Source organism: Eleutherodactylus coqui, chromosome 13 (genome assembly GCF_035609145.1).
Source record: "Eleutherodactylus coqui strain aEleCoq1 chromosome 13, aEleCoq1.hap1, whole genome shotgun sequence".
NCBI lineage: Eukaryota > Metazoa > Chordata > Amphibia > Anura > Eleutherodactylidae > Eleutherodactylus > Eleutherodactylus coqui.
Genome location: NC_089849.1, coordinates 124025366 through 124039488, shown reverse-complemented (window position 1 = coordinate 124039488; position 14123 = coordinate 124025366). Strand labels below are relative to the sequence as shown.

Sequence of the window (14123 nt, the reverse complement as noted above, 5' to 3'; positions counted from 1 at the left end):
TAACAAAAATAACTTGTCATTGCATCCCAAAAATATATAAACATTGGTATCCCCACATCCGTATAGGTCCAATTCATTAAAATATCCAAAAGAAAAAAAAAATACCCAATGGCATAATTGTACTTTTTTGGTCACTTGTCTCGAAGAAAAAAGAGCGATCAGAAAGTCATGTGTTTCCAAACTGGTAATAATACAAACTACATGTTGCCCCGCAAAAAAAGAGCCCTTCAAGAAATGCATCTGCTTTCCTTGGATGCGTCAAGGATCAGAAATGAAATCTCTTCCAACTATTTACCAGTCCTCTGCCGAGAAAAATCCACTGGAGTCTTAATAGCGATTAAAAATTCTGTCCCTTTTGGATGGTTGGATGTAAACTGTCTCCTCGTGTGTAATCCGCAGAGCACGTATACGGTCTGTCATGTTTATGCACCAAATTCTTTCCAGATTGTTTCTCGAAACACAATAATCAAAAAGGTTCACCAAGGTTATTTAGGGAGGCTTCAGTATATTTGCAGATTCCGTGATGGACTCCACAAGCAGGAGCAAGACGTCTTCCCCAGGAATATCCACTTGGCTTCATAGTAACGATCTTTTTAACACTAGTGAGGGATTTTCCATGAACCCCCGCAGGTCATATGGAAGAATGAACTATTGCTTGGTTGGTAGGTGGGCTCTCCAACTGATTACGGATTACTACATTGTATGTTATATTACATGTGAAATAAGAAAGGTATGAGGTTCTTAAAAGGAAGAAAAAATGAAAACCTGAAAAATGGTTTGTAGTGCGAGATCTGCTATAATGATGTATCCGTAATGGAGAACTTGGACAATTTATCTTTAAATAAGCAAATTACAGAAAGAGGTCATCAAATCATTAGATAGGCAATTATTAGTTAATAGACTAAGATTTCAGAACTTGAAGCAAACCATCCTCAACGTCTTATCCAAAAGAGAATGCACATGAAGACCCATTTCTACCATGTCCTTTTCTTTATTTCAATACAAGATCCATTATCTTATATGAAAAATGGAAAGAAGAACTTAGCAATTTTCAATTTTTCAAGTTAAAATATATTTTTTTTAAAATTCTTACCCTTTTCTCAATCTCCACAAGAATTCAAGAACTACATTGTACAGTGGGTAGCTGGTGTAAGACACTAATGGTAAAGCAGGCAATCAGTCTCTGTAATGCTGGCAATGTGAGAAGGTAACACGCGAATATCCTTAATAATAAAGTATAATTGTTAGATGGTGTATGTAGCTGCCCTTAGCCTGGAATAAGGCTCAGCTTATATGCAAGTTCGCTTAAAAAACATTCCTAATTATGCCAGAATCTGCGCTGCTAAACCTAACTTTTACAACTCATTATCTTTCATGCCCCATTTAATAAATGCTGCTAAGACTTTAATTGCTGGATACTGGAACAAAACAGACATTCCTGAGTGGCTACGAAAGAAAGATGGGCAGAGTTCTATGGCAGGTCTACAAGAACACGGGAACGGGGGCTACAAGAAGGCGGGAACGGGGGCTCCAGAGTAATTGGTGTGACAGAGATGGGAGCTGCCAACACAGTCATTCTGGTTGAAGGCCATATAAACATCAATGAGTGGTGGCAAGAAAAGGTGAAGATCACTAGGGCTTTGGTGACACCCAATGGCAGCGCGATAAGCCACTCGGAGATAACTGTGGTATGGTAGAAGTAAAAACGAGTTTCGAGATTTATGCCTTTTCATCAGACAACTGGACAGTATATGGAATTTGCAAGAAGGAGATAAAGGTGCAGGTAAAAGTGTAACACAAAACATAAGTATAAAAGAATAATACAAGAGTGGAAAAAAGGAACAAACAGAAATGTAAAAAATGTGTATGAGTAAAAATAGGTAAAATCATGTTGACAAGTAAAACATATAGGAATGTTCCCTGAGGAGAACTAGAGGTGTAAATAATTATTGGAAATTATAAAAACGGAATATCAAAACTACTAAACAAAAAACCTGGTTTGCAAGTTGTCGCAGGGATCGTGCAGTACTTTCACAACTCACATGTTCTTTAATACAAATGAAAGGAATATAAATCTGACTGAAGCCATCCAGTAAGAATAGATTTTAGTAATGTCATAGCAGTATGCGCCTCTATCCCGTATTGTACGAAGGGGAATATAAACCCCCAGCAGTTAGCCAATCACAGGAAGCCACACAAAATGCCTTATACCCCTTGTGAGACACAAATCATTGGTCTGAGCGAGTCCCACTCCCTTCCATACATTGCGGTGTTGGAACAAAAGCCAAAGGTGGAATGTAAGTTATAGTGAGCACATGGGGCAGAAATACTGAAAAGTGTCTGTCCATCTTCAAAGGAGGAAGAAAATGTAACATCGCCAGGACTGCTAGAAGACTCTCAGAAACAAGAAAAACTGGGAATCTTACTTCTTTTCAAATACAATCCTAATAGTTAAACTTGGATTATAAACCTCCATGGGAACAGGACCCAATTTAGGGTTTTCCAGGGAAATTCTATTGATGACATATCCTCAGAACAGGTCATCAATAGTTGATCATCTGGGGTCCACCGCTTGGGACCCTGGATGATCAGCTGATTGGACATCCGCTGTCCGTGCTGCTATACAAGGGGACGGAGTGGAAGCTGCTGTGCTGCCCCCTGTGTAGTGGCCAGCGAATGTAACTGTGTACTGGGGTCCCACTAAATTCAATAGGTGCTACACCTGCAGTTACATGCACCAGCCACTCTACAGGGGTCGGAGCAGCAGCTTTCGCTCTCTGTAACCCTGTGTGTAGAGGTGCTGGCAGTGGACGCTGGATTAGCTGATCAAACTGTCCTGAAGATTTGTCAATAGTAGTTCCCTAGAAAAGTGTTTGATCTGTGTACAGGGGTGTGGATATGTATGAGCTATAGAAATAAGTAAAAGCACGAAATGATAGAAAAATACTTGTGGCAGACCCACTCTAAAACGTCACCCCTCTTACTAATAGAGCAGTTCAGATTATTAAGAAACCTCTTGACAGATTTGGTGCTTCTTGGCTGTCTAAGAGTCAGAAAATGAAATCTACAGCAGCTGTGAGCCGGCATAGACTCGCGCTATAATTTACTGTAAATTCTAGCAAATGTGTCAGGTCACAAAGCCCCGCCCCTTACGTCAGCTCCACCCACTTGTTAATAAAATTGCGAGAGTGGTGTAAGATTGAAAAATGTTAACTTGTTAATTGTATTTCATTGTTATATATGCCTGCGACTACCTCGGGTATCACATTGCTAGACGACTGAAGCGTTGCATTGACACTTCTTTGATTGGGCTGTTGGGGGTGCTGCAGTTCCTTTGCTCTATGTACAGTGATAAGTGAGAAAGCTTTGAATCGGTGGTGGGAGGGCAAGTGAAATCCGAAGATGCTGAATACAGCAGCCCCCCACGTTTACAGCCCTGGTAGCATACCGCAAGTAACATTGTTCGCTTGGGCAAAATACAATACTTTTCTTTTGCTGAGATATACCTGATACAACTGGATGCGCCCACAGAGAAGGCCCTACAAACATGGCAGCAGACCCCTCTGATTGAAAGTAGACATGACTTTAGTTTTCTTGAAGTATTTGTAGAGGTGATAGCCTGAAGCCCCCCACTGCCAGCTTACTGCAGCCAGTAGGTCTTGTCTTATCCTGATGGGTGATACAATCTATTTTGCCTTTGAACTTTTCCAATTGTCTTCTTAATTCTCCATCATGTTTTGAATTAGGTTACAGATCTGAATGATATTAAAGTTGAAGTTGTAACAGATGAAGCAGAGACCCATGGGAGTGTTACCCGGCTGTGTAAGGAGGGGGACGCCTCTACAGAGATGAGCATAGGTGAGTCATAACCATTAAAGGGAGGCAGAAAACCACCATAGGGCTCCTTCACTCTGGCGAGGGTGATATTGGGCCATAAATTGCGGCCTGATATCGCCCTCGCAATCCATGTGAAACCCCTGGATGCGAGGCAATTTCAAGTGAAAACAGCCTCGCATCCCTGCATGGAATCCCTTCTTCCCCACTGCTTCTGAAGGGATTTCCCCACCGCTTCTGGAGGGATTTCCCCGCCGCTTCTGGAGAGATTTCCCCGCCGCTTCTGGAGGGATTTCCCCGCCGCTTCTGGAGGGATTTCCCCGCCGCTTCTGGAGGGATTTCCCCGCCGCTTCTGGAGGGATTTCCACGCCGCCTCTGGAGGGATTTCCCCGCCGCCTCTGGAGGGATTTCCCCGCCGCCTCTGGAGGGATTTCCCCGCCGCCTCTGGAGGGATTTCCCCGCCGCCTCTGGAGGGATTTACTGCAGGTCTGAAGGAATCCCCCAGCACAGCTGTCACAGACATGGCAGAGGATCGCAACGTTGAGCCATTGTTTTCCATGGAACTGGCGCTGCTGCCGCTGGCCTTATTGAAAACAATGGGCGGTATTGCAAAAAAAGAGACATGCTGCATTTTTTTTTCACGCGGCATCGCAGGAGTGAAAACATCGCAAATGGGAATGAAACCATCATGGGTTTCATAATCATGCGTTTTCACTCACTGTTGCAGCACAAGAAAATCGCAGCATTGTCTCGCTAGTGTGGAGGCGCTCTTACTGCATTGCAAAGGATGAAATATGCTGTAAGTCTGCAAGACAGTCCGCATGGACCATATGTAGACTTTGCGTCAGGTTTGCTGTATTGTAAAATACCCGCCATGACGGAGCTCCTCTTCATAGTGAACATAGAATTGTCTTCAGTTTGCGGCACACGACGGATTGTTGGGTTTTGAAATGGATTAAAACTTAAAAAATTAAAACCAATTGCACTGGCAGGTAAAAAGCTAAAGTAAAAAATAAGCCACGCCCTCACCAGTCAAATGTCCCTCCCCCACCTCGATCCAACACCGGATCTCTGCTGCCATTCGCTGTACATCACACTGCTGAGCCAGTCCGTGGGCAGTGCAGATCTTGCCATGTGGTTGATGAAGCCAGTGATTTGCTTTCTCCACACAGTCCCTGCTGTCCCTGCCGCTGCAGTTCAATGTAATAAGGCGACCGCATATCAAAGCAGCAGTTCAGCGGGGAGAACAACGACAACAGCCCTGGTGAGGGGGCCTTTAGATGCTTCATGTCTAGAGGGGACTTTTGATACCTGGTTTAGCGTGTGGATGGCCAACCCCTGAGGTCTACCCTGATAGCCTCACCCGAGTGTTGTGGTCTGTTACCAGGGCCTCTTGCATACCTTACGCCTTCCATGGTAGGACATGTGCACAGATCACATAGGTGCCCCTAATACCCCACCATTCAGTACAAGTTCTGCGCAGGAATCATTTCTTGGACTCCTCCTCAGATGATTGTGTTCTTTGGTAACTGCTGTTCTTACGCCCTTTAATTACACCAGGACATGTAAAGCAGTGCTGCTGCCTCCACTATTGGCATCCAGCGGTTGCTGTTTTCATTCTGTTGAGGTTCATATTATCCCTTTCATCTACATTAATTGAAATGTTTAGAAGAATCGCCAAGATGTGACAATGACATCTGAGCAATGTATTCACAGGCTACAGTAACAGAACTCCAGCGGAGAGCTGCAGCAGCCCAATGTATTCCCAGGATCATCCAGAGGAAGATCAGAGCGGACAACAGGATTATCAGGTAGCTAAAGCCAAGATGCCAAGTGCCACCATGGTCTATGCATGCATGTATCTATTGCTCATGGCCCTCTAACCTGCTGCGTGCCAAAAAATTCCCATACACTATCTTGGCATGTAATACTCACATGTCATGTGTTTTTGCACGCGCATCCCGTGTGCTGTGTGAGCGGCACCGCTGAAAGTAATGTAATGTTTGTTACCGCATATTACACATGCAAAATGCGTACGCGAGCCTCAGGGAGGGGATGTACCGGAGCCGGTCCAATCTACATAAAGATATGCTGGTGGAAGCGGAGAGTATTTTTAGTTGCTTCTAAATGTTTAGTTTTCTTTTCAAATTTGTCTTCATAATTGTCCATTTGCTTCATGAATGGTGAATTAGGTCAGAGGATTGTCTGATATCAAAGATGAAGAAGAGACCTATACCAAGTGTGAGGAAGAGGAGGGAGCCCCTCCAGACATCAGCACTGGTGAGTGATAACCACATATCACATATCCTCCTTGCTCTCTCTCCACAGGGATGTCAATACCATCTTCCCAGTTGTGGATGGTGGTGGTGGTGGTGGGGGGGTGTTATGGGTTTCTTATTCCCTATTCTAGATTGTAAATGCGTTTCCACATGTCTTTCAGTAGGAAAACCGCGCTAATCTTCAGGAAGTGAAGATGTTTTGTCACTGCAAAAGTTAACAAAACATTTTGCAGTGTAAAATAAAAAAATAGATAATTCCTCTCCTCGGACCCCTGTAGTGGAGCTGAGCGGCTCTGGAGCCGGCTGCCGGGTAGACAACCTGGCGAAGCACATTTCTGCTGCAGCCAATCAGAGGTTACGGCATCACCATCGGCACTCCTAACATCAGTGTTCCCATCATGGATGCCAAGATGCTGCGGCCTCTGATTGGCCACAGCAGTCACATGCTTCCGCTGGGCCATCAAACCGGAAGCCGCGGTTGCGTGAGCCGCTCTGCTGCATCTCAGGGGTCCAAGGAGAGGTGAGTTTGATTGTTTATTTATTTAATTTCCAGCAGACCCAACGACTGCAAAACTTTTTGTAGTAATGCCAAAACCCCTTTAAACAATGTCCTCAAAAATCAGAGTGCAGACAATTAAGTTAAAGCATATTAAATATTCACTGTGAGAGATGCGTACTTTACAGGGATACAAGGGATAGAGAGAGGAGAAAACCAATGGGATTAGATAAGGATGTAAAGGGGCAATAGATGCCAAAAATAAAGCGTTTAACCCCTTAATACTGGGTAATTTCCACTTGAATGACCAGAGCAGTTTCACAGTTCGGCCATGTGTGCATGTGATACAATATAACTTCATGTATCCATGTGAATGTCACACTGTTTTGGGGACAGATAGGGCTTTCTTTCTGTGGTGTATATATGTACAGGTAATATTTTTGTTAAACTTTCCCTGTCGTGTCCACAACAGCAGCACCTAAGATTGCCAGGACAAACAGGGAGGTGTAAAAGCTCCCCCATCCCCAGTGTGTAGGCAGGTACCCAGAGCGCTGCTGGGAGATCCATGAGCTCCTACCTTAGAAAACCCTTTTTTTTCATATATATTGTATTTTTACTTGTGGATCTTCCTTCTAAAGACTTTGAACCACAGAACACCGCAGGGCAGCGTTCCCAGTTTGGATTCCCTTCAAGGCGGCCGAGGGGCAGGTGTTCTTCTCTGACACTGAACATCACGCTGGGACATGGCGACGGGAGGGGGTGCGGTGGCGTTCCCGTGACGCGGACTACTGCGGGTTTGGTGGTCAGTATAAGGAGAGGAGTAAGAAGTCAGAAGCCTTCCTCTCTGAGCTTGCACTATGTTGTGGACAGTTTGGCTGCAGTGCACTCTGGCATCTGACAGCCGGCTTCAGACTCTGGTGCTGGAAGGAGACCATTCAGGTGCATCATACAAATGTTATATTTAAGGGGTCTTCACTGATTCTTTTCCCTGCTGGTTCTGCTAAAACCAGACCAAAAAAATGTGCTTCATGTGTGAAAAAAATTGTCTCCAGGCTACAATAAATCTTGATACAAAATGTGTTACTGCAAAAGTTATCACGGATTAATCTGGTGATTTCATGAATGATATAAAAATGCTAATAAGAGATTCGCTCTGCATTAGCTTCCCAAAGTCCGATGCCATCTACTACTTCTGCTCCAATATCAGTTAACGGAAGAAGTAGTTTCGGTAATTACTTTGATTCAAAAAGGAGCGTAATTTTTTTTCTGAAGCTGAAGGAGAAAATCTTGATGATTTTTCAGATGATAATGACAATTACAAAAGATTCCTCTTCAGTCCAGATGATATTGATGAGTTGATTAAGGCAATTAGAGCCACGCTCCATATGGATGAGCCGAAAAAGCCTAGGACTATTTAAAATTAAATATTTGGTGGCCTGGGAGAAAGACATAAACGTACTTTACCAGTGCACGAAAATATACATAAATTACTCAAAAAGGTATTGATTAAGCCAGAAATGGGCTCTTTCATTGCGTAAGGAATTAAAAGACATTATCCTTTGTCAAAGGATGATTGTGTTTGATTGGAAGGCCATTGCAAAAGTGGACAGTGCCTCCTGAATAATAGAAAAGTCACACTGTGTCCTCTTTAACAGTAAAACTGTGTCCTCTAAATACAAAGCTACACTGCCCCCCCTTAATAATAATAATAAGCCACACTGTCCCAAGCATTAAAATGATCTCCCCTCCCTGTGCTCACACAGCGTCCTTTATCTGTTACTTTGGCTTCTTCTGGCCAGGATCCTGTTGAACAGTGCAGGTGGTACAATGGCATAGTCATGCTACCTGTGTCACAGGGAAGGTGTTGGGTGGCAGAGTAGGGAGCTGAATATGACTTCCAGCACTGCTGTTGCCAGTTGTATCCACATGTTGAAGATGTGGATACAATTGACTGAAGAGAAAGGATGAATCACCATCGGGGTTGGCAGCCCACCACTGAGTTCAGGCAATGCAGCCCAGTGGGAGTTTGCCTGGTTGGGTAGACTGTCAGTCCAGGCCTGGTGATTGTAATGGGTAAAGGGCAGAGAGAAGGTTAATCCCCATCTGTACTTGATTGCTGCCCATGAAATGGCAACCGAACATAAATCCGCATAACTTGGCATAGAGCTTAGATTAAGTCTTGGATTGGAATTTTTCGGAAACAATACAGGATGTAGTTGTTGAAAGAGGTCAACAGTGAGGATGGTGGCAGGTTCTTTAAACACAATCCTAGTACATGGAAACCCTTTGACGTGTTGTTTCAGCCATCAGAATCTGTTCTCTGTATCTTCACATTTCAGTTCTAAATTCCAAGTTGGCATCTTGACCAATAAATTACCGATTGCCTTCTTTAAGGATGCCAACATTTTACCCATATGGCATTCAAGGTCAGAAGTAAATTGTGTGATTTCTTGTATCTGTTTTGGAAAATTGCAACACTGAGCTCTGTTAAATCTAGCATACATGTTTTAGATTAGCTCAATTATAGTTATGACAGCCAATATTCCTTAGAAGATCTCGATTACAGTTAGAACACCCCCGTGGAGTCTGGAGTGGCCTTGGAGTTGAGGGCTAGAGGATTGAAGAGTGTGTACTAAAGAGGAGTCTTAGCTGAAGATTTCCTGTTTTGATCTAGTCTTGCAATGAGTGAAAGTACATTCCGGTGAGATTATTTCAGCAGTGACGCTTTCAACAGTGGGTCTTCTTAGAGAATCTGAGGATCGTTGCATGCATGTGCCTTATGGAGTGTTGAGTTCAGTTTATCACAGCCAATCTGCACTTTTAAAAACAAATGAGTAGCACCTCAGATATGGCAGCATCCGATCCTTTTATTAAATATATGAAAGAGATTCACCTGGTGCCACGCGTGAGCTTCTATAGTGAGGGCAGCCCACTAGTACCTACTTGTCCCGGTTAGCCTTATTGATTGTGCCTTGTCTCTAGTCCATCTACATCCAGGGGGTCTGGAGAGTCGTCCAGGAGAGAAAAACCCACTGTGGATGGGCCTTCTTGTTTAGATCCAAATAGGTAAAAAGAAAAAAATCACACTCAATAGATGGGAAGGGATCAGGCCGTTGTATAATAGGCTCGATGGCCGTGATTTATTCAAGAAAAAATGCAACGCGTTTCGCTGCTGTAATGCACATTATAGACGCGTTGCATTTTTCCTCCAATAAATCATGGCTATTGAGCCTATTATACAACAACCTAATTCCTTCCCATCTATTGAGCGCAGTGGTTTTTTCTTTTTACCTATTTGAATCTGCTCTTTTGGGGATGCCATGTCAGAGAAAAGTTTATTTGTAGCTACTTTGTGTTTTGAAAGGGATGAATTCAATATATATATTTTTTTATTTCCTACAGATAAATGCATGAGAAACATCATGGAATATCTGGTTTTATCTCCAAATTATGAGACAAAGTATAGCAGCATTACAGAAGACAATTATAAAGTACATTCCAGGACACTTCTTACTGCAAATGTACCTTCAATCATAGACAGCAGAGATTTAGCTACTGATCCCATTAACCACAAGGAACTATCATCTGGTCAATCACAGATTGTTAATCAAAGTACCGAAGATATAGGGCGTAAAATATTTCCATGTTCTGAATGTGGGAAACATTTTACCAAGAAATCCAATCTTTCTATGCACGAAAGAATACACCGAGATGAGAGGCCATTTTCATGTTCAGAATGTGGAAAAAGTTTTCGGCAGAAATCTGTTCTCTTTAAACATCAAAGAAGGCATAGAGGGGAGGAGCCATTTTCATGTTCGGAATGTGAGAGAGGTTTTCAACAGAAATCAGATCTCATTGTACACCAGAGAATTCACACAGGGGAGAAGCCATTTTCATGTTCTGAATGTGGGAAATGTTTCATGCAGAAATCTGTGCTTGTTACACATCAGAAAATTCACTCAGGGGTAAAGCCATTTTCATGTTTAGAGTGTGGAAAATGTTTTACCCGAAAGCAAGATCTTTTTAAACATCAGATAACTCACACAGGAATGAAACCATTTTCATGTTCAGAATGTGGTAAGTGTTTCACCACAAAATCTAATCTTGTTGAACATCAGAAAACTCACACAGGGGTGAAGCCTTTTTCATGTCCAGAATGTGGGAAATGTTTTATCCAGAAATCAGATGTTGTTAAACATCAGAAATGTCACACAGGAGAGAGGCCATATTCATGCTCAGAATGTGGGAAGTGTTTTGCAAGGAAATCTTGTCTTATTGAACATCAGAGAACTCACACAGGAGAGAAACCATTTTCATGTCCAGAATGTGGGAAATGCTTTAGCCACAAGTCCGCTGCTGTTAAACATCAGGCAATCCATACAGGGGAGAAACAATTTTCATGTTTGAAGTGTGGAAAATGTTTTACTAAAAAATCGCATCTTATTGAACATAGTATAAGCCACAAAGGTGAGGAGTCATTTTCAAGTCCGGAATGTATAAAATCTTTTAGCCAAAGATCAGATCTAGTTAATCATCAGAGAATGCGCACAAATGAGAAGCCATTTTTATGTTCTGAGTGTGGAAAATGCTTCACGAGGAAATCAAGTCTCATTGAACATCTCAGAAGTCATACAGGAGAGAAGCCGTATTCATGTTCGGAATGCGGGAAATGTTTTAGCCAGAAGTCTGATCTTGTTAAACATTACAGAACTCACACAGGGGAGAAACCGTTTTCATGTTCAGAATGTGGGAAATATTTTAGGCAGAAATCTGTTCTAGTTAATCATCAATTAATCCACACAGGTAAGAAGCCATTTAACTGTTCAGAATGTGCGAAATGTTATAGCCATAGAGCAGCTCTGGCGCAGCATAAGAAGCGAAGCCATTTTAATCAAACGATAGCAAATGTTTTACCTTAAATATAGTAGTGAAAAAAAAATCATCATATGGAGCTGTGAAAATGTATTTGCCCCTCACCCAACATCTTCCATCTTTGCTAAGTTTTCATATTTAAATGTTCGAGATAATGTAGCTAATTGTAATATATGATACCTGATGAAAATGCAGCTTTTAAGTTATTCCATTTATTAAATATAAAAAATTATTTAAAACCTCTATCACCCATGTTCTATCAATTATGACAAGTTGTCTGCCTTATGGAAGCAAAGCAGTACCAGAACATCACACTGCAAGCACCAGGTATGACTGTTGATATGATGAACTTACTGAGAAATGCCTTGTTAGCTTTACACTAGATGTAACAGGACTTGCATCATCCAAAAGGTTCCACCGTGGACTCAATATATTACAATACTGGGTGAACACAGTCAAAGTAATTTAACGGAGCAAGGCATTGGCCATAACAGTTGTCGGAATGTTCACATAGCAAATCATCGGCTGAGAGAAAAGAGAACACAAGCACAAAGCTTCCGCACATCGCAGTCTGACCAACGGTGACCAGCCCCTTTATTTACAGGTTTGCAAAGCAAGAGAGCACTGAAAAGCATGTTTTGATGTAATGCCAATAGTTTGAAGAGAATTGGGTGTTGGCTACCAATTAGAAAATAAAGTGAAATATGCATACATTACTGCTAAACATTACTGGACATAAAGTACTGATTTGGCTATGGAAAGTGAAATAATTAAATTTTACTACGAGTGATCTGGTTATAACCAGTTTAAGCCACTTTGGGGTGGGTTATTTTACTACCTTATAACTTCAAGCTATGAATTGTTAAACTACAGTAACCCAGGTATGTGCCCACAGCACACGTCCAAATAACATGGGTCCTATGCCAAGATACCGCCAAGGCCATTTTCTCAGAGAAAGCACATAAAAAGAAAGAATTTACTTTCTCTACTTCACTTTAGTTACTACAAGATGCAGGTCATGCAGTGAAGCTCACTCAGATGTTTGGCCTCTCTACAGTTTAATCAGTGGCGGTAGCTGAATGCAATGTAGTACTTCAAATTCTGGAAAAAATTCTGTCCGGAATTGAGAACATATTGGGATCACAACACATACGTGGAACAGAGTTTGTGACTGATGAAATTCCCCATCGTGATTTATGCCCTAGGTTTATGGAAAATTGGAACAATATACTGTTGGACTGATATTCTTCAGTCATGAAAGTCATAATTGAACATGAAGAAGAAAAATTGCCAGATAGTAAGAAGACCTTTGGGGTGCAGTCACACAAGCGTGGTTTACTCGCTGCTGTCATCCTGAAAAAGATCACGTGACCGGGCTGCTTCTAACTCCATGAAGCAGCCCGGTCACACATCCGTGGTGTGGGCTGCGTTCTTCCACAGATCCCATAGGAGCCTATAGAAAGCACCCTGCACCACTGCACACCATGGAGCTGACAGGCGAGTCGGTACTCACTGTCCGTTCTTTTTTAGAAGCGCAGATTCTGAGCTTCTTAAAAAAAAGGGTCCGTGTAAACGCTTCTATAAGTACCTATTGGTTCCTTCAGCAGTGTGGTTTACACTGCTTTCTATCACTGACCAGTTATTTACCGACTTACACACATTCTTGCCCAGTCCAAGCATTCTCATTTTATATACCAACCTTTTACGCGGATCCAGTGACTCTTTTCGGTCCGGTCTAGAACTTACCTTCTCGTAGAAGCTGATCAGTTTGGTTTGGCAGGAGCGACCCCTCATAAACCCATGATGATACGGAGTTTTACAGCTATTTTCCTTGAGGTACTTCAGGATAGCACCTCTTAGAAACCCTTCAAACATTTTACCCACAATAGAAGTCAGACTTACCGGCCTGTAGTTTCCAGGTTCACTTTTTGATCCCTTTTTGAATATTGGCAATGCGCCAATCTAGTATCATACAATCCGTGTTAAAAAAGAACATTTACCCGGCGCTGCAGAGGACTAGGAGTAAGACTTATTTCAAACAATTCCGATTTATTTCAGCTACACATTTCAGCACAGATAACGTGCCCTTTTCAAGCTTAATTGTGGCATAAGGCGCATTCTGATTTGATATCTCTTTTAATATAGTAGCACTATAGCACTATAGAGTCTTTAAATTTAAGAAACAAGAGTCTGTGTATCACATTACTTGATTCCTTTAGAACCCAGGGGTGTATGCCATTGGTGAGTTCTGAGTTGTCTATTTTAATCTTTTTAAGGTGGCTCTGCACCTCTTCCTGTGTTAGACTGGTGAAATTTAGTAGAGTTTACTTTATCACTTTGCATCTCATCTGACATTTAATTTTCCTGAGTGAATATATGGGGAAAAACTGTGTAATAAGTTTGCTTTCTTCTCATCATCCTCCTCTACAATTTTTCCTATATTATTTATTGAAGAGACAACACTTTCAGTGTTAATCTTTTTACTATTTATATAGTTGAAGAACAGTTTAGGGTTAGTTTTACTCTCTCTGGCAATTGTTTATTTTCTTTGTAGTGCTTCTTTGCTGCCTTTTTTGTTTTAGTAGTTTAAACACTTTTTTTCTTTATTTTGTTTATTACCTTCTTTACATCTTTATTAAGCC

At 41.9% G+C, this 14123-nt stretch overlaps 2 protein-coding genes across 10 annotated transcripts in view; one reads left to right on the top strand and one right to left on the bottom strand.

The window, feature by feature from the left end:
• Positions 1-981, bottom strand: part of LOC136588286 (uncharacterized) — a 4867-nt gene extending 3886 nt beyond the window's left edge. The window contains exon 1 of the mRNA XM_066587383.1: positions 928-981. Coding sequence (XP_066443480.1) covers positions 928-981 — 54 coding nt within the window. The remainder of the gene's footprint in view (positions 1-927) is intronic.
• LOC136588074 (oocyte zinc finger protein XlCOF6-like) overlaps positions 1-13856 on the top strand; it is a 90160-nt gene extending 76304 nt beyond the window's left edge. For 8 of the 9 annotated variants that reach the window (XM_066586990.1, XM_066586989.1, XM_066586998.1 and 5 more), the window contains 4 exons: positions 3747-3858; positions 5551-5645; positions 6027-6114; positions 10012-13856. In XM_066586990.1, the coding sequence (XP_066443087.1) occupies positions 3747-3858; positions 5551-5645; positions 6027-6114; positions 10012-11528 (1812 nt within the window). In that variant the 3' untranslated portion in view covers positions 11529-13856. Of the gene's footprint in view, positions 1-704; positions 1623-3746; positions 3859-5550; positions 5646-6026; positions 6115-10011 lie in introns of those variants that run through there. The other variant, XM_066587001.1, reaches the window with a different exon arrangement.
• Positions 13857-14123: the final 267 nt, after the last annotated feature.